This window comes from Eulemur rufifrons, chromosome 9 (assembly GCF_041146395.1).
Source record: "Eulemur rufifrons isolate Redbay chromosome 9, OSU_ERuf_1, whole genome shotgun sequence".
Lineage (NCBI taxonomy): Eukaryota > Metazoa > Chordata > Mammalia > Primates > Lemuridae > Eulemur > Eulemur rufifrons.
In genome coordinates this window covers 46,718,095-46,738,436 of record NC_090991.1, presented here as the reverse complement: position 1 = coordinate 46,738,436, position 20,342 = coordinate 46,718,095, and the positions used below count along the sequence as shown (strand labels likewise).

At 33.9% G+C, this 20,342-nt stretch overlaps 1 protein-coding gene across 4 annotated transcripts in view; it reads left to right on the top strand.

Annotated features, from left to right (window-relative positions):
- Positions 1 to 152: 152 nt before the first annotated feature.
- Positions 153 to 20,342, top strand: part of ABCA6 (ATP binding cassette subfamily A member 6) — a 53,209-nt gene continuing 33,019 nt past the window's right edge. The window contains exons 1-16 of one of the 4 annotated variants that reach the window (XM_069482804.1): positions 153 to 317; positions 751 to 833; positions 1,371 to 1,471; positions 2,820 to 3,024; positions 4,053 to 4,214; positions 5,290 to 5,393; positions 6,185 to 6,411; positions 9,557 to 9,698; positions 10,511 to 10,696; positions 11,613 to 11,760; positions 12,999 to 13,167; positions 16,521 to 16,579; positions 17,782 to 17,895; positions 18,649 to 18,824; positions 19,016 to 19,135; positions 19,388 to 19,526. In XM_069482804.1, coding sequence (XP_069338905.1) covers positions 1,376 to 1,471; positions 2,820 to 3,024; positions 4,053 to 4,214; positions 5,290 to 5,393; positions 6,185 to 6,411; positions 9,557 to 9,698; positions 10,511 to 10,696; positions 11,613 to 11,760; positions 12,999 to 13,167; positions 16,521 to 16,579; positions 17,782 to 17,895; positions 18,649 to 18,824; positions 19,016 to 19,135; positions 19,388 to 19,526 — 2,047 coding nt within the window. In that variant the 5' untranslated portion in view covers positions 153 to 317; positions 751 to 833; positions 1,371 to 1,375. Of the gene's footprint in view, positions 318 to 687; positions 834 to 1,370; positions 1,472 to 2,819; positions 3,025 to 4,052; positions 4,215 to 5,289; positions 5,394 to 6,184; positions 6,412 to 9,556; positions 9,699 to 10,510; positions 10,697 to 11,612; positions 11,761 to 12,998; positions 13,168 to 16,520; positions 16,580 to 17,781; positions 17,896 to 18,648; positions 18,825 to 19,015; positions 19,136 to 19,387; positions 19,527 to 20,342 lie in introns of those variants that run through there. The other 3 variants (XM_069482807.1, XM_069482808.1, XM_069482805.1) reach the window with 3 other exon arrangements.

Genomic DNA, 20,342 nt, shown 5'->3' with positions numbered 1-20,342 from the left:
TTATCCCTGTAGTTGAAAGGCCAAGTGAACAAACACAGAGTTTGTCTTATTCCCAACCAACCACAGATCAGTCATTTCCCTGAAGAATAATTGGCTTAGGAAAAAAGACACAGAAAACAAAACAAGTTCATCATGTGCAGTTTGGTCTGACTACACCCTTTTCAGAAACCAGCCTGAGTAAGAGCTGCTGGGAGTAGGCACCCATTTAAAGAATAAATGAAGAAGTAGCAATAAAGAAGTTTTAATTGTTGCCTTAGACAGAAAGAGAACTGGGGTTTCACAGTGTTTCTAGCGTACTTTTTCTAATTTTTCTGACAGTAAGTAAAGTTCTGTTTTGTTGTGCTGTGCCAAATATGTGTGTGGACACTGCTGAAATCAATCTATTATCAGATATTTCCAAATTCTTGTGTGTTTTATGTTTAAAGGCCTAATGACTAAATTTTTCTATTTTTTCCAAACAATTTTTATTGTGTAGATTGTAACAGTAGAATATAGGACAATAGAAAAATATGCTTCTGTATTAGCTGAGAAATTCTTTCAGATTTGATATGCAAATCTGGAAAAAATTTAATTTTGAAATTACAAAAACAAAAAAAGTTTCTGTTTCTTTGCACACATTTTGGCACAATTACTTTCCCATGTGATTTTTTTTCTTCTTTTAGAACTAGTTTTGTAGTTTGTTTCCTGCTATCTAGGGACTTCTGAATTCAGAAAATTGAGAGAAATTGCTTTATTCTTCTCGTGTCTCAGAATCAAGTTTCAAGTAGTTTGAGCCTGGATTATTCTTCCACAGCCTAACTCTTTTGATAAAAGTTGTTCATTTCAATCTGAAGGTAAGAACTATAAGAAAATATTTCATTGAGGCTGTATCTAATGAAAATAATTTATTTATCAGATGAATCTAAGTTATCAGAATTTTGATGTTAATTTGATTAGCTCTGGGATTTTTATTTAAATGTAAAGAACAGGAAATGACTATTAAGAGAATGAAATTAATTGAATTACTGTATTTATATACTTGGAAGTTCTGTTTTAAAAGGCCTAAAAGGTGACATTATCTTGTACATTCTAAACTCTATACCTTTCTCATTGTAGTACTCTAAGTGAGTGTAAAATTGAGAAAATAATCACTTTATCTTCCTACCATTACCTACTCCCCCAAATAGCTTAAGGTGAACATATTTGAGGTGACATTTTATAGTCATGAATTATTGAAATAATATTTTAAGTACTTTTTTTTTTACAGTTCTTAAAGGTGGTAAATATTTTGCTTAAAAATATGATCAAGGTTTTGTTTTTTTTTATTACACTTATTTTTTCTACTTTGTGTTCCGCCATATTTACTTTCTCCTTGTTCATTTAATGAACAGGCTAAATGAGTACGAAACAGAAAACTGTGTATCAGCAAACTCAAGCACTTCTGCGCAAGAATTTTCTTAAGAAATGGAGAATGAAAAGAGAAAGCTCATTGGTATGTTCAAAAGTTTGCCTTTTTCCATAGTTAGCGCAACTATAGAATTTCATTGCCTAATGGTTCTCTTAAGTTATATTTTAATAAGCAGACTGGATGTTTTAAGGTTGTTCTAGTTGTATTTGTTGAATTGAGAGAGTCACAACAGTCCCTGAAGAATAACATAAAATTATAAAGAATAGAAGCATTACTTATATTAAAAAATAGAGATTAAGTGAAAATTTAATTATATGGTAAATTATAGCAACTGTTAAAGCTGCTACCAAATGTTACACATGTAGAGCCAAAAAATAAGAAAAATGTCTCCTAGAAGATAAATTTTGATTTGAGAAATTTTGATATTGTGGATTTATTTTCAAAGCTGTGAATTTTTTACACAAAGATTATTTCCAAGATTATGACGAAGTAAAACCGCTGATAGTCAGTTTGGCTTAGGCAGATGGGCTAAAATTTGCATTAGGCAGATGGGCTAACTCTAAGTGACTATCCCAAATTTCAGTGGCTTAACATAGCAAAAGTTTATTTTTCACTTTTCACAGTCTAAAGGTCAATAGTGGAAGTGAGTTGAGTTGGGTGGGTGAAGGAATCTTCTCCACATAGTCATTCAGGAACCCAGTTGTCTTCATCTAGGGACTTTGCCATTTCCCTAGCTGGAGACCTCTACTGGATCCTTGCATCCACTCAGAAGATGAGGAAAGAGAGGGACTGAAACAGAGAATGCAGAAGGGCATACAAGAGTCCATGAGCCAGGCCTGCAAGTGGTGCATATTACCCCTGCCCACATCCCATTGGACAGAACTCAACCACTTGGTCCCACTTAATTTCAGGAGGCTGGGAATGTAGTCTAGCATTGTGCCAAAGGGGATGAGATGATTGCTATTGGTGAATGGTGATAGTAGTAGTCTCTACCATTCAGTTAATTTTCATTTTCTTTAGTTTCTAATGCAAAGATATTGCAGCTGACAAAAATATTGCTATTTGCCACCATGAGCTCTATCTGGAATTCTCTGAGTCTTACAAACTCTAGAGTAGGCTTCCAGTATATATAGACATTATCATCCTTTATTTTTAGTCATCCTGTTAGTTTCTATGATGGCTTTTGCAGCACTTCATGATTTAATGTAAAAGTTTTGTTCTAGTATTGGAAAATGATAAATGTGGCTACGGTCTCAGTATTTATCTTTCATTGGGTTCTCCTTGCTCTGAGGAGTAAAGAGCAGAGAGAAGTCAACTTTATGGCAAAATTGGAATTTGGTTTCAACAGTTCTTTTATATTGACTGAGCTCTTTAAGTGAACGCAACCTAAATTTTTTCTTTTTCTTTTTCTTTTTTTTTTAATGTGTTATAGGAATGGGGTCTCTCAATACTTCTAGGACTGTGTCTGGGTCTGTTTTCAAATTTTTTAAGAAGTGTCCAATTTCCTGAAACACCTCCTCATGATCTGGGAAGGGTAGATCAATTTAATAGCTCTTTTAGAACGGTTGTGTATACACCAATCTCTAATGTAACCCAGCAGATAATGAATAAAACAGCATTTGCTCTTCTTTTGAAAGGTAGGTGTACTCATGGCAAAAGAAGAATGACTGATGTTGGTTTATATCATGTTGATAAGATATGTATATGTTAATTTGAAGTTAAAGTGATACATTATGTTAATAATTTAAGTATCAAGATAGCATACAAATTTGTTTGTTTTTTTTCTTTCTCTCACAACAATTAGCTATGAAATTTTTTCAGCTTGATGGAGGTCCAGTTCAGGGAGGTCCACATTTCTATTGGAATATAACTAAACAGATTTATAATGTCAGATTTGCAGAATAGTGTCTAGGAGGAATATAACCATTGGTGAGTATATGTGTTTTTAACATGGAAGTACCATGATTAAGATATATAGCTCAGGGGCAAATATCTAAATAACAGAAATTAGGTCATGGTTATTGAATAATAATTCACAACTGAAAAATAAGGATGGATAATCTGAAGTTTATTCTGTTGTTCATATTGTGTAATTTGTAAATGTCTTTAAAGGTCTTTATTCCAAATGAGGTCATTGTGTAACCAAGATAAACAAAATGCATATTTCATTCATGGGCAAATTGGGCACAGTTTGGCTATTTACTCTTTAATTCTCAACTACTAACAAGTGACATTTCTGGCTGTTGGAAATAGATTCACCTTGTTTTCTTGTTTCCTGCATAAGACAAAGGTTTGCTTAGTAAATCTGAAATATGGAATCCCTTACTGTATAGTAACCACAACAATTACTTCTTTATTTTTACCCCAATTCTCTTATGCATACTTATCCTGGCATAATGTGTTTTATGTACCTAAAACTTGCCCTGGTACCTGTCATTATGAAAAGAAAACACTTAATTCTTATGCATGTCTTCTGATTCTAGAATCTAAAGCATTAAAATAAAATTTCCCTCCTTGCCTTTTAATTCAAGTTTGATTTAAATGGAAAATGATTTTAGTTTAAGTCTAATGAAAAATATATGGTGGTACAGTTGTATGTCACGTTTTGTTTTGGTGAAACTCTGTAACAATTTTCTATGTCTATTTTTTACCTTGTAATTCACAGGAGAAAGAGTCATTGGGGTACCAAATGAAAAACATATGGATAAAATACTTGCAGAAAATGCACCACATGCTGTGGGAGTCATCTTTAATGATGCTTTCTCATATAAGTTAAAATTTTTTCAGGGATATGACATTCCAGCTTTGTCAGATGAAGATCTCTCAGGTGACTTTGGATATAAAATATCATTATGGCATTTTTCATGTTTTCAGCATAAAGAACAGGTGGGGATGGGCAACAGAGACGCTTTCAATGACACATGAGAAAATAGAGCAAGCACATTTAATAAAGGGATTTGTTCTGTGAAGTTTGGATTTGGTCGAGGGGCTGCACTTGGGGGATCTGGAGGGCCACATGTGGCCTTGAGGCTGCAGGTTCCCCAGCCCTGGCTGTGGCATCTTGGGAAGCTAGGCAATGAGTAGCCGTTGAGGTGCTTTAATCAGGACAAAGATGTGATTAGGTTTCTAAGTTTAAGGGAGCACTCTAGATTCAGCCCAGAAAATGGATTGCAAAGGGGTTATGGAGGATGTAATGAAACCTTAGACCATAGTGGAGGCAGCCGACTGGGAGAGAGGCCAATGGCAATGGATTAGAGGCCACTTTAGGAAGTAGAATTGATGTGACTAATAAAATTAGTTCTTTTGTTCACTAACTGCCTACTATGTTCTATGCACTGTTCTTGGTCCTGGGGATTGAACTGAACAAAACACAGAGCCTGCTTGCAGGAATCATTCTGGTAAGGGACAGGGGATGGGGAAAAACAATATACTCAACACAGTCAAATATAGCAGGCTTAGAAGACAGAGACTGAAAGAACTATTTTAGATATTTTATTGATGGTATTCAGGAAAGTCCTTTGTGATGAAGTTACTTGTGAAAGGTCATAAAAATAAAGGGAAAGATTGAGCCATGTATCCATCTAGAGGGAGAGCATTCGAGTTCAAGAAAAGTTCTAGTGCTGAGATGCATTTGGCATTTTGAGGTGTAGCAAGGAGTCCACTATGGCTGGAGCAGAGTGTTTGCTTTCATCTTTTTATTTTCTAAGACTTTCTAAGCATGCTGTGGTCTGCATAAGTAAAATTGCATTAAGAACATTCATTTATTTGCTTTCTTTTTCTATATAGTTAAAAGTTCTGACTGGTGGAGTCTCCTCTAGATTGTTTCCTTCTGGATTCTTGTTTCATATTTTCTAACTATCCTCATCCCATAACGTTGGTTGTGCTTTTCTTTGTGCTTACAGCTCATTGCTGGGAGGGATATGAAGAGTTTCACTGTTCATTAACCACATACTGGAATAGAGGATTTGTTACTTTACAAACTGCCATTAATGCTGCTATTATAGAAGTAAGTGTTTAATGGAAAAGTTCTAATAATTAATGTAAACTAATTCCAGAGACATCAAGATTTTGATGAAAGGTGATTATCTTAGTGTGTTTGTGTGGCTATAACAAAATATCTGAGATTGGGTAATGTATAAAGAATAGAAATTTTGTTTCTCACAGTTTTGAAGGCTGAGAAGTATAAGATCAAGGTGCTAGCAGGTTCAGAGTCTGGTGAAGGCCCATTCCTCTTAGATGGCACTGTCTAGGTGTCCTCACGTGGTGGACCAGCAGAAGGGCAAAAAAGTCCTCAGCTAGTTCCCTCCAGCCCTGCTATAAGGCACTAATCCATGCATGAGGGCTCCATTGTCATGACTTAAACACTTCCAAGGAGGCCCCACCTCCTTATATCACCACAACAGGGATTAAGTTTCAATATGAAGCTTGGAGGGGACATATTCAAACCATAGAAATGATAGATACTCAGGTTTTCTTATGGTTATATAATGAAGCAGGTATCCAGACAAAGAAATACATTGCTTATTTATTTTTCAATGTTAAAAATAAAGTTTAAAAATTAGTTTAAACTTTAAATCAATTTTGAAGTAGTTATAGAAGTACAGGAAGCTGTAAAAACAATGTACAGGGAGGTCCATGTATTCTTCACACAGTTTCCCCCAGTGGTAACATCTTCCATAACTGTAGTATAATAACAAAACCAGAAAATTGACATTCATACCATCTACAGAGCTTATTCAAATTTCACCAGTTTCTATCCTTTAAATAATGATGATATTTGTTTAAATTCTTCTTTAGATCACAACAAATCACTCTGTGATGGAGGACTTGATGTCAGTTACTGCTACAAATATGAAGACATTACCTTTTATTTCTAAAGATGGTCTTCAAAATGAGATATTTATTTTATACTGCTCACTTTATTTCTCCCCACTTATATATTTTGTATCACTCAATGTTACAAAAGAGAGAAAAAAGTGTAAGGATTTGATGAAAATGATGGGTCTACAAGATTCAGCATTCTGGTGAGTGACTAATTCAAGTAGTGCAAATTAATAAACAGGAAAATTAAGAATCAGTGAAAAACTGTTATTGTTTCAGAACATCATGGTTTCGACTTGATGCATCGGCTAATTTTTTCTTTTTTTCTGACTTTTTGATGTAGTCTTTGTTAAATTTTGCCATGCAAAATAGTGATTATAATTTGCTGAGCACTTTTTAGCTGCCTCGAGTGTCTTAAGCCAACCCTGTGATAGGGAAATTATCACCTAGTTAGTAAAGGAAGAAAATGAAGGTGAAAGAGAATAAAAGAGTTGCCCAATGTCAGATGGATAGTAAGTGCTGGAGCTGGGACTCCAACTGAGGAACTCTGATTACAGCTCTTGCTGGGTTGGCCCACAGTTAACAATTGATTTCTCCAGGCTTCCTCATGTTTAAGAAAATATAATCTTATAAAAGCTAACTTGTGTTCAGGTGCTTGGCTTCCAGGTATGTATGTTTTGCAGCAATGAAACACTGTTTGGTGGAGTTAAACGAGATAGCCTACATAATATGTCCAGGACATACAACACATAGGCTGGCATGTAGGAAGGCCTTAATAAGAGCATTTGCTTCATGTGTTAATATTTATATTTTACTCCATTCCACAAATAATTTAAAGTGATTTTGAAATATATGTGTGTATACATATACACATACATGTATGTATCTATTAATATAATTTTATATCATAATAAAAAAATAAGTAAGGAGTAGAAATGAAGACCAGGCAAAATAACAAATAGGTAGGACTGGCAGATAGAAATGCAAACTATACAAGCTCTAAACTTCCAAGAGGCCAAAGCAGAGAATTTCACAATATTATCAGTGACAAAATCCATACTGTCTAGAAAAAGGAAAAAATGAAAAGCAATTGTTTATTTTATCCCAAAAGAAACATAACATTTCTCGATATTGAGTCCTGGGATATAATTCTTTGTATACTCCTTATATCAAGGAAATACACTTTATGGATGTGGAACTACCTGGAATGGTTGAGTAATTATTTACTGAACAATTCTTTGTATGTCATGTCTTCCCTGAAATAACATTATGGTCTAGAAAATTCTTACTTTTCTATAAAATATATTTTATTAACAGGGAATTTTAGTTCTAATATACATAAATTGTAAAATGGAAAAAAAGGAAACTGTGTCTTGAACTAAAAAAGAGAGAGAAGGAGAAGGTTTCTGCAGTGGAACTTAGGGACATACAAAGGAGTGGATTTAGAGCCGCCCACAGAGTCCATTAGGAGGGAACCCCTGTAAAAAGGCCCTCCTTTCTGTTCAGGGCATGCCCTGTGGGACAGTAATCCTGAGTTTCACCTGAGACCAGGGAAGCATGAGTCAACCCTACATTAAAGTCAGAAAGATATTGGACATTTGGTTGTGAATTCATTTTCAGGATAAGTGAATCTTAGTATGTATGTAACCTAAAACTTAGTAAAATGAATTCATATATGCATACTTAAACCTAAGAAGAAAAAAAAATTCTGAATGTTTCTACTAAGTGCAGGGCATCTAGTGGAAATAAATTTTACAAGGATTTTTTTACTAATGTAGTAAATGCAAAATGTAATCAGTATTTATTCTTTAAGTGTGATGTCTGAATTGCTTTGTTTTTAGCAAGGGGGTTTTTATATGTTTATTAACACCTCCTTCCCCAGGTGCCTTTTTCTAAGTAATGGTAATTTCTAGGTAATATTTCTATTTGTAGTTCTCCTACCCTGTGGTTTTTTAATTCCTACCTAAAGTAGTTCCCTTCTGTATTCAGGAAGTCGGTTCTGCAGAACATGATACGCTTTTCAAAAATGCTCATGTTTCTAACACAGGCTGAATCATTGTAATGACATGACATTTAAAAGGAAGTCAAATAAGCAGTAAACCCAGCATAAACATGTTCTCCTGGGACATACTGATGCAAGGTCTTAGCTTTAATACTTTTGCTATACTCTTCAGCTGTTGAATTCTTATTTAGCTAGGCAATTTTAAGTAGAGGAAGAGCTCTGTACAGGGAGAAGGCCTGCAGCTTCCTCTGAGCTTTGTTGTTGATTTATTTTGTGACCTTAGATAAACCCATTAACCAATAAGAGATAATGCACTTTCCTTATTTGTAAAGTGACAAGGTTGGGCTAACACACCGTATAGGCTTTCTAGATCTAAGATTGAAATTGAATACTGTTTCTTAAAAACTACTTCATAAAAATGTCAACACTAGCACATCTAGAGCAAAACAGTGTGAACATTTAAGGGTGTATTATATTTTATATGAGTTGAAGTAAAGAAATCATGAATACGAATAGGGAGAATGAAATGGGCTTAATGGAGTTATAAAATTTCAGTTTTTTACTGCTAAGGAGAATGCAGATAATGCCTTCTGAGATCCTCAAGAATGGTCAAATTATCATCTGCCCCCGATGCTTGTAGAGTTACTCGGTTGATCATCAGCTGTTAAGTTTCCTTCCGATTCTACATTTAGGACAGTTTGGTAGTATCTAATAAAGCTGCAGATCCAAAACGCTTAGAGACATTCTCATGCATTTTCCAAAAATAGACAAATACAAGAATGTTCTCAGCAACATTGTAACAGAAAAAAAAAATTGAGAACAACCTAAATTTCCATGTACAGGAGAATACTGGATCATATTCACACAATGAAATATTATACAGCAGTGTATAATATTGTTAATGTTGATGGATAAAGGAAAGTTGGAGAAGAATGCATACAGTGTGATACTGTTTATACAATGTTCATGCTATGTATACAGTACATGCATACAGGGTTGATGCATAACTTGTAGGCACAGCATAGCCTGCCATTGTTTACAGTCACTTAATTGATACCTTAATGGCATCTTTCCCACTGGTTGGTGCCTGTACCAGTGTTCAATATCTATCGTCTCTGTGTGTATATAAGTAAAGGTAATAAAAATGCATTGCAATATAGGGAAGGAGAATTGTGATCAGGAAAGTGTGCACAGTGAACTTCTGCTCTAGTATTAATATTGTTGTCCTTAAACTAGGAGGTACAAGGGTGATCGTTTACATTGTTCTTTAGATGCTTTTGTATACTTTAAATATTTCATAATAAAGTTATCACAATTTAAATAATTTAAATTTTGTCTTTATTTAGGCTCTCCTGGGGTTTAATCTATGCTGGCTTCAACTTCATTATTTCCATACTCATTACAAGTGTTATAACATCCACCCAAATTATAGTCATGACTGGCTTTATGGTCATATTTACACTCTTTTTCTTATATGGCTTGTCTTTGGTAAGTTTATATGTTTATTACCACTTTCTCTGCTTTATACCTTAGCTATATGTGGCAAATATTAATGCCCTAGTAGCTTGCTACAATCACTTCTTTCATGTCCATTGTGCGTGTGCGCGCGTGCGCGTGTGTGTGTGTGTGTGTGTGTGTGTATTTGCACTTAAAGTCCCAAGGAATTGAGAAAATGATGTACCCACATAAAATTGGACCTCTTTTTTGCAAAAAGGTCTGAATTAATGAACTAATGCATCAATAAGAAAAAATGATTTTGAGTCTAAAAAACGTCAAAGACTTTTCTAGATGATTATTGAGGATGTTCTTGGGGGATGGACCCATCTTTTTTCCCTAAGGGTGCCCATCACATGGTAGCCAATCACAATACCTCTTCCCCCTCTAATATTCTGTCTCACACTAACTTCCCACCTCACTCCTCTCTTCCTTCTCTGAACAGGGGCCTCTAAATTCTTCCACCTTCTAGGATGTTTTCTACAGAGGGTATGCAGATGCCTCTTCTTAGTACTTTAATTTAGCTTTGTTAAATTTTTCCAACTCTGCATTTCTACCCTGTCCTCAGATCTTCCAGCTTTTTTCCCACCCTTTCCCCAGCAACAAAAGCCCAGCATTCAAATAAGACAAATAAGGGTCCTCTTTAAAGAGAGGTTGAGAGGACAGAATTATTATACCTTAATATTTTGGCACTCTCATGGATACATATCTACGTTATGATAAAAACATTCTTATTTTATGGTGCTACCAATGATTCTCAGTGAACTAAATACATATAACAGGTAAATGTCTTCTCCCTCTTTCAGATAGCTTTAGTGTTCCTGATGAGTGTGCTATTAAAGAAAGCTGTCCTCACCAATTTGGTTGTGTTTCTCTTTACCCTCTTTTGGGGGTGTCTGGGATTCACTGTATTATATAAACAACTTCCTTCATCCCTGGAGTGGATTTTGAGTATTTGTAGTCCCTTTGCTTTTACTGCTGGAATGATTCAGGTAAGGGCATACTTAATTGGTTTATTATTGAAATTTCAAAAGAACTTGATAATTCCTGATCCTTCATGATCAAATTATCTCAAACTAAGAGGCTTTATTCTAAACAATTATTCTACTCTAAAGCTACATTTGAAAATGTTGTTATTATGTTGTAGAAAAATTGTCATTGCACAAGGAAACTTAAGTTAAAATATCCTTCTCAGAATAAACTCAGTCATGAAATTGTTAACATTTTAACACAGATTGAAAAGTTGTACAGTGTGTAGGATGAGGAAGTGGGCTTGGGAGTAGGGTTTTCTGTGTTCTGATTCCAGCTTTTCTACTCCTCTCTATGAGATTTTGACTTGATCTGGTTAAGCTACGCAACTTTGCTATGCCTCAGTTTCATCATAATAAAATGCAGATAATAATAATGAGACTTATCTCATAAGGTTGTAATGAAGGTTATATGAGATAATATAGAATAATTTCTAGAACATAGTAGCTATTATTATATGGAAAAATTATAAATACAAATTTTATTTGCAATAATAACTAGAGGAGATATGTTCTCTTATTATCCTAATTAGATGCTTCAAAGAATTTCTCATTTTCTTCCAAACCTTTGTGTTTCCTTTGTTGCATAGAATGGATGTTTTGCAATATTGCAATGTTTTTATGAAAACAAGCAGATTTGTTACAATTAAATTGCTATATTAAAATATTGTATTTTAAAATTAATGTTTACTTCTAATATTTCTTTGATCACTGAAAAATGGAAATATTTTGACTAATAACTTTACTTATTTATATATTTCACTGTAACTAATAAGGGCTTCTTGGAAAAGCTAGTTAATAAATTAATAATTCTTGCTGCTATGCCAAATTATTTAGTCATTTAATTAAGCATTTATTATTATTTTTGTTTGAATCTTAGGTTATCCGAATGGATTATAATTTGAATGGTGTGATTTTTCCTGACCCTTCAGGAGACTCATATATAATGATAGCAACGTTTTCCATATTGGCTTTGGATGGTCTTATCTACTTGGTATTGGCATTATACTTTGACAAAATTCTACCTTGTAAGTGATAATGGATTTTTCTCTGACCTCTATAGTTATTGATTACTTTGACTATGTTTTTAAGGTTATATAAATATATTTTAAGAAATGAAGAATGTTTTTCATCTCAGACTAAATAAATTCTTTATGTCTACTTCATAGTTTAATGGCCCAGAATAATTTTTATGTGAAAACAATTATTGTTTCAATTTTAATATAATATTATAATTATATAGTAATGATAATTATAGTACATAAGATAATTATATAGTAATTAAATAATGTTACATTTCCAAGTATCCCTGAAAATGTTTTGAAAGAGTAATATTTAGGATTTGTATCAGAATAAGATGAAATAAGTTAGTTCTTATGATGGTTTGACTAGTCTAGGGCCATTGTACCATGGAAGTGCTTCCTAATAAATATTTGTTCAAGATTATTATTATCAAATTTTTAAATATATTGTTCATATTTACTGACATATATTAATTATCCAGTTAGATTATTTTGTAAAGAAGCAAAAATTTTACATAAGCCCAGAATTTCTTCACACATACTAGAATTAGAATGTTTTATTCCTTGTACAATTTTCTTATTTATCCTCTTATTTTACATGTTCCTTCCACTCTGACTATATTTTAGGTTGTCATGTTTCTATGTATTTACTTGTACATATTCCTGTCTTTCTCTTGTTTCTGTTTTATATCTGAAGGCCCTTAATAAATAAATACTACTTCATCTTTTTAAAATCTGCAAAAAATATCTTAAAAATAGACCTTAAATTTATCCTGAACAAATATAATTCCTTCATGTATTTTCATTCTCATACCTATACATGATAATATAGATTTCAGTATTATGTTTGTTGGTATTTCCATGGTCAAATTATTATACTTAAGTTCACAAACATGTCTACAATTATTTTTATGTTCTATATTAAGGCTTTGTGTTTTCTCAAATATTTGGCTTCATTCATTTTTCTAAAGCCTTTTAGATCACATTTTATTCTAACATTTATTTATACTTTGTTGAAAGTTCCAGTATATTGTTTAACTTTTACAATATGTTATATCCTTTGAATTTTCATGTTTGCTTCATTACCAAGTTTTCTTCTCAATAATAAATAGGATGTTAGAAGGAAAAGAATTTTTCTAGGATGCTTAAAAGTTCAAGACATTCTGCAGTATTTTGAGAAAGTCTTCTTTGCTCATTGTATTAATATTACTGATCTGGTATTTTGTTGCCTCTTGATTAATTAGATGGAAGTGAGTGTCGTTATTCTCCATTATTTTTCCTGAATTCGTCATCTTGTTTTCAACACCAAAGGACTGATAACAAGGTCATTGAGAAAGAAATAGATCCTGAGCATCACTCTGATGATAATTTTGAACCAGTAGCTCCTGAATTCCAAGGAAAAGAAGCCATCAGGTAAATCACACATATAGTTATACTAATCAATGTAGGAGTGCAAGGCTAAAGCATTGTTAACCAACAGCAACAGGAGAAGAAATTTGTTTTTGTCAACATCACTTTAAACTGTTCCATTGCCACCACCAGAAATTTCTCCTGTTACCTTAAAAGGAAAATTCTCCTTAGCAGCTCTATATAATGTTACCTTGTCATACTTCATCTTGTCTCCCTTCCTGCTTCTGTCTCTTGTGCCCCACTTCTCTTTTATGCTTGTTCTTCTCATTCCCTGAACCCCTCCTTCCATGGTTTCATCTGATTTATATGGTATGGCAGAAGAAGTAAGAAATTGGGAATCAGAAATTCTTAGATTCTAGTACCACTCTTCTCTCTCACCTGATGTGTAATCTTGGAAAAACCAGTAAGTTTTCCTGAGTGTCAGTGTCTTCTATGAAACAAGAGTAACATCTACTATGTAGGGTTGTTACAGGATTTGGTATATAACAGAATCATATGAGGAACACTTAAAATATCTATGCTCTCAGAACCTGCCTACCTCCAGTGATTCTAACTCAGCAGGTTTGGGATGAAACCTAAGTATCTATGGAGTTTAAAGAGCTCTGTAGATTTTTCTACAAAGTTTGCAACAATGTTAAAAAAAATCAGAGCTTTCAATATTAATCATTTATTTATTTAGCAGATGTTCATATAGTGCTTACTATGTACCAGACATATACCTCATTTTCACAAAAAGCTAATGAGGCAGGTAATTTTGTTTTCCCCATTTTACAGATGAGAAAAGTGAAGTACTGAAAGGTTAAGTCTCTTGCCCAATGTCACATGACTTGTAAGTGGGGAGCTGGGATTGGAATCCAGACAGTCTAGCTCTAGAGTCCATGCTCTTTAACATCTGGTTAATTTGATAAATATAAGGATAGAGATATTAACTAAATGTTACATGGTCAAAAGGAGTGTCAACTACCCTAGTTTAGGGAAATTGAGCATGGGAACATATATTTTTCTTTTAAAAATTAAAAATTATGAAGAAATTTAGGCTTTTAAAGTTAACATATTCACCATCCAGGTTGAACCTATAAACATTTTGTCATATTTGATTTATATTTTTAATGAATGTATTATATGCTTATCTAAAGCCCCCTTTGATATCTCTATAATATTTTCTTCCTCCCTCATCAGAATTGACCTTGATGATGGATTTGAGGTTGTCACTTCCCATCCATATTTACATATTGCAGCATGTACTTACAGCCTTAATCAATGCTTGCTATAGCTCTGTGTGTTTTTAAAATAATCTCTAAATGGTATCAAATTGTACTTATGGTTTCTTCCTATTGATTTTGCATTCAACATGCTTTTTGAGATCTATTCATAGTGATAACTATGGGCTGAGGCATTGATTTTAACTTTTATATAATATTATAAGATATGAATCTACCACTTTTATTTATCCTTTCTTACGTTGAATAATATTCTGGTTGTTTTTAATTTTTTTGCTCTTACAAACAATGCTACAATGTACTTCCTTTAAGAATAAGGCAGATAAAAAGGTGAATTTGTGCATATATACGTATGTGTCAATGTATGAGTGTATGCGTGCACCTGCATATGTGTATAGCACACCCAGCAGAAAAGACAAAGACCTCTAAGCTTTGTGCAGAATCTAAGAGGTGGCTTGGTGGTCCTGACACATAAAACATAAGGCAGAGAATGCTGAAAGATGTCACTGGATGGACCATGAGAAGTAGCTTCATGTACAAAGTAGCCTTGATTTTCGTTTTGAGGCTGATGAGGAAATCCTGAGGAATGTTGAAGAGTGAATAAAATGGTTTTTAAAATAAATTACCCTGTTTGCTGTATGCAGCATGAATTTTAGGGGAATAAACCAGAAGTAGGGAAAAGAAAGAGGCAGTGGACAAAAGGATAATTGGTGAAGAACTTGAGGATTCTGAGACCAGAACTATTTTGGAATTAAATTTTACAGGAAATGATAACTTGTTGGATGGGTGATGAGTCTGAGTAAGAATCAAGAAGAGAATAGTTGAATGTCTATGCTGCCAAGTAAGGTCGAGAATGGTGGAGAGATGGGTTAAGCTGACAATGCAATGAGGTCTGTTCTGGATATGCAATTTTAGAGCAGTTAACTCTCAAACTTGGCTGTGCATTACAATCATTTGGAGAAATTTAAAAATATCTTAATCCTCAGTCTTCACCTTAGATCAATTAATATGAATCTAATGTGAATCTTTGAAGGTCATCTCCAAGCATATGTTCCCTTTGGGATTCTAATATGCATTCAGTTTGCTAATCACTGATTTAGAGGGTGTGTGTGTGTGTGTGTGTGTGTGTCTGTGTGTATGTGTGTGTGTCTGTGTGTTTGAGAGAGAGAAAGAGAGAGAGAGAGGAAAGACTTGAATGAGGCAATCCAGCAACCCATTACATGGGTGAGTCAATGAAAAGGATGGGGTCAAGATTAAGTTAGTGGTGAAAGCATGAAACCCAATGAGATAACGCTGAGAGAGTCTAGAATGGGAAGATCCATAATTTACATGGAGAACACTTAGAACACCAAGATCATGTGTCTAATGAAAGATGAGGACCTCACTAGGAAACAGAGACGAGTATTTAGAATCACAGAAAGAAAACCAGTTAAGTGGAATGTAGACACCTTCAACAAAGAGGGAGTTATCGATAGTCACTCATAATCCAATATGTAAGGATGGAAAAGTATTTGCTGGATTTGGTAATTAGGAGGCCACTGATGATTTCAGTGTGACGAAGTCCACTAGATTGGTGAGTTCAGAAATCAGAGTGCGATTGAAGAGGAATAAAAAGGAAGGAAGGAAAATCCCAAGTTTACCCTTTTATTTTGAGAATTTTATAATAATAAGGGGACAAGAGACATTCGATTGTATTTAAAGCAGAGTTAGAGTTCAGAGAGGACATGATAGAAAATGCAGGGCACAGAAGGTCTTACTAACAAACAAGACTTGGAGGGACAGGAGATGATGGATGAAGACTGCAGATGAATGAGCTGATCTTGATTGAATAGGGGAAAAGAACTAACCCCCCTAAGGCTTAAAGGAAGAAAGTGAGGATAATTACAGAGCATTCTACTTTTCTAGGCAAAATACTAAATAGTTTAATTGTAACTTTCTAGAGAGACTCTTTTATGTTCTGTCTCAGGGGAAATGATTAATTGAAAATAAGTCTTTGTCTTTCTGAATAAACTGGTTCTGCCATCTCATTTCATATAAAAATAGTTGGCTGCATCTATCACTGTGACTAGGATTGTTCACAAACTGTGCTATTTTTACTTTTGTGTTGGGAAGTAAACATCCCTTTTGTTATTTCAGAATCAGAAATGTTAAAAAAGAATATAAAGGAAAGCCTGGAAAAGTGGAAGCATTGAAAGGTAAAGAAAAACATTTCATTTTTTAATTGACTTATTTACTACAGAAAATGAAAATAATTCAATATGGAAATTTTAAAAATATAGATAAGCAAAACAAAAAAAAAGAAAAAAGTATACAAACAATCTCTATCACCTGGGCATTAATCATGATTAAGAATTTGTTGTAAAATTCTACCAGATATTTCATGAATCTATAAATTTACAATTTTTCAGTGGCTAAATAACATTCCATTATATGGATACCATGACTAACTTAAGTAAACACACCAGTGTGTGAAATTCACTTTGTTTCCAATTATTCACTATCATAAAAAACACCAGAATGTACATTCTTGTTCAATCTTTGTAAATGTCATTAATTATAATATTTCCTGAATACATAAAATATAAAATATATAGAAGCAGAATTATTCAAAGAAACCATATTTTCAAGATTCTTGATTCATATTTCAAATCATTTCCCTCTAAGGTTATAAAAATTTATACTCCCCAGGTAATAAGTAATTTTCAAGATTCTTGATTCATATTTCAAATCATTTCCCTCTAAGGTTATAAAAATTTATACTCCCCAGGTAATAAGTAATTAATGTAAATAACAAAAATAGCAATAAACACTTAAAGTTCATTGAGGACTTTGTGTGTGCTGGCTGAGAACTATGGTAAGTGATCTATATGCACTTGTTTCATTTAATCCTATGAAAAATATTTTAATGTCTCCCTCACTTTGTGGATGAGGAAAACTGAAAGTTATGTTTCATTTTTTCAGTTAATATGGGTCAATTCTGTGATAGCCAATATCATGTCCTTCTTACCCTTGAAAACACTGTATACTTTCCATTTAAAAACAATAAACATAAAATTTGTTAATATACTTGTTAAATTCTCCCAATATTATTTACTAAAAGTTCATCTTTTTGATGAATTTGAAAGATCATTCTATTAATCTTTATTTTTATGTTTACTTTGGTCCATATTAGACTTCTACTCTATTCCATTGGTCACTGCGTCCTGCACCAGTAATGTAGTATTTTAATTATTATAGTTCTGCAATGTATTATGTTGGCAATTAGGAAAATATTGAATATTGTGTATTTTAAGGTATTTATGAAGAGAAACACGCCAATAAATAGTCTTGTTCTATGTTTTGGAAAAACCCTATCTAATCCCCTCCCATTTATAATTTTAATATTTTATTCTGAAAGCAGGTTTGCTCTTTGACATATATGAAGGTCAAATCACAGCAATTCTGGGCCACAGTGGAGCTGGCAAATCTTCACTGCTGAACATCCTTAATGGATTAACTGTTCCAACAGAAGGTGAGCAAAAAGAAATTTCTCCAAGGAAAAATATCTGATAATAGAATGAGGTCATATGTATGCTTCTTGCATTTTAAATTTGATGGTTTAAAAGAAATAATGTTTATTGAAAGTTGTTTCCTGGAACTCTATGATTTTGAATATATTTTATATTTTTCCAATTTTTATAAAAATAATTATCTTTATTCCATCTTGTACTATTTATGGGGAAATGTGCACTACTGTAAGTATACATTTATGTCAAGAATAACTAGTAAATTAATTATGAAGTTATCATGTCAGATATTTGTGAATATGTGCCAATATTTTCTTTTTCTTTTTTTTTTTTTTTTTTTTTTTGTTTTTCAGCTCAGTATGGGGGTACAAAAGTTCAGGCTATATATATATTGCCCATACCTCCCCATCCCCCCAAGTCTGAGCTTCAATTGTGTCCATTCCCTAGACAGTGCACATCGCACTCATCATGTAGGTGTCACCCATCCCCTCCCCCCGCCCCATCCCCCCAAGTCAGAACTTCGAGCGTGTCCATTCCCCAGGCAGTGCGCATCGCACTCATCAAGTAGGTATACACCCATCCCTTCCACCCAGCCCCGACCTCTGTCCGATACCCAATTGGTGTTATTCCCAAATGTGCACTCAGGGAAACCAGTTTGCTGGTGAGTACATGCCAATATTTTCTTAAATAAGATCCCTGAATGTTAATAAAATGTATTATCTTGCCAACAGTAAGTTATTTTTAACTTCTATTCCTAGGATCAGTTACTATCTATAATAAAAATCTTTCTGAAATGCAAGACTTGGAGGAAATCAGAAAGATCACTGGTATTTGTCCTCAACTCAATGTTCAATTTGACATGCTGACTGTGAAGGAAAACCTCAACCTATTTGCTAAAATAAAAGGGATTCATCCACAGGAAGTGGAACAAGAGGTAATGGGCATGCTTGGGTTAACTGAACTACCGCCATTTACTAGAGTTCCCTTAAGTGGTTTATCTGCCCTGTTATGAATAACATTTAGGCAAGGAGGTCCCATAAACAATGTCTGCTGCATTAATGGGCAGTTAAAATTGCATAATATGAATTGCTTTGGATTTTAAGCTTTATATATTTTCTCATACAGGTACAACGAATTTTGTTGGAATTGGACATGCAAAACATTCAAGATAACCTTGCTGAACATTTAAGTGAAGGACAGAAAAGAAAGCTGACCTTTGGGATTGCCCTTTTAGGAGATCCTCAAGTAAGTGAGATTATGCATGGGGAGGAAAGCAGATTGAATATCCCCAAAACATCAAGTTCTTTTTCTGCTAAAAGTGGTAGAACTTTCTGCAATGTATCAAGAGAGAAACTGCTATGTTCAACTATAAACATAAGCAAATTGAAGACAAATGGTTGGCTAGTTACTATTTTTTTTTTATTGTTTTTCATGCTATCATGTGGAAACAGTTAACATGGAAAATAGATATATTTTATGTATCTTTATTCTCTGTAGGTTTTGCTCTTAGATGAACCAACTACTGGACTGGATCCCTTTTCAAGGCATCAAGTGTGGAGCCTCCTGAAGGAACGTAGAGCAGATCGTGTCATCCTCTTCAGCACCCAGTTCATGGACGAGGCTGACATCCTGGCTGGTAATTGTTGGTTTTACCTCAGTATTACCGTCAAGAACTTGGGAAATTTAGAAGCGATGTTTATTCCAGGGTAGGAGCCCTGCTCTCATTACCTTGGCACACCAACATTCCACAGCAGTCTGGGGGATGGATGACAGGAGTTGAGTTCCACAGTGCAATTCCTCCCTGGTGGTGCATTTGTTAGGTTGTGACCACTAATGAAAAATTGTGATTACTTTTTCAGGTCAGCTATCAATTAGTTTATTTATTTTTTTTTTTTTTTGCACTAGGCATTTATTTTATTTATTTTTTTTTTCAATTTAATTTTACAGAATCAAAGAGTCTAACAGTATATCTTGTTAGATACAGTATGTCCTCATAATGTATACATTATTTCTTGTACAATGATATGAAATAATATGGGAAATATTCATGATAAATTATTAAGTGAACAGTGCAAGTTAAAAACAATAGTTTCATATTTTTTTCCCCACCCCCCCTTTCCCGAGTCAGCACCTTCAAGTGTTACCACTCCCCAAACGGTGCGCAATGCACTCATTGTGTAGGCATACCCCCATCCCCTCCCCCACCCCCCACCTCAGTCTGATGTCCAATTGGTGTCGTTTCCAGATTTGTATTTAGGTGATGATCAGGGAAACCAATTTTCTGGTGAGTACATGTGATGCTTGTTTTTCCATTCTTGGGATACTTCACTTAATATAATGGGTTCCAACTCTCTCCAGGAGAACCATAGAGATGTCGTATCTTCATCATTCCTTATAGCTGAGTAATATTCCATGGTATACATATACCACAGTTTACTAATCCAATCATGTA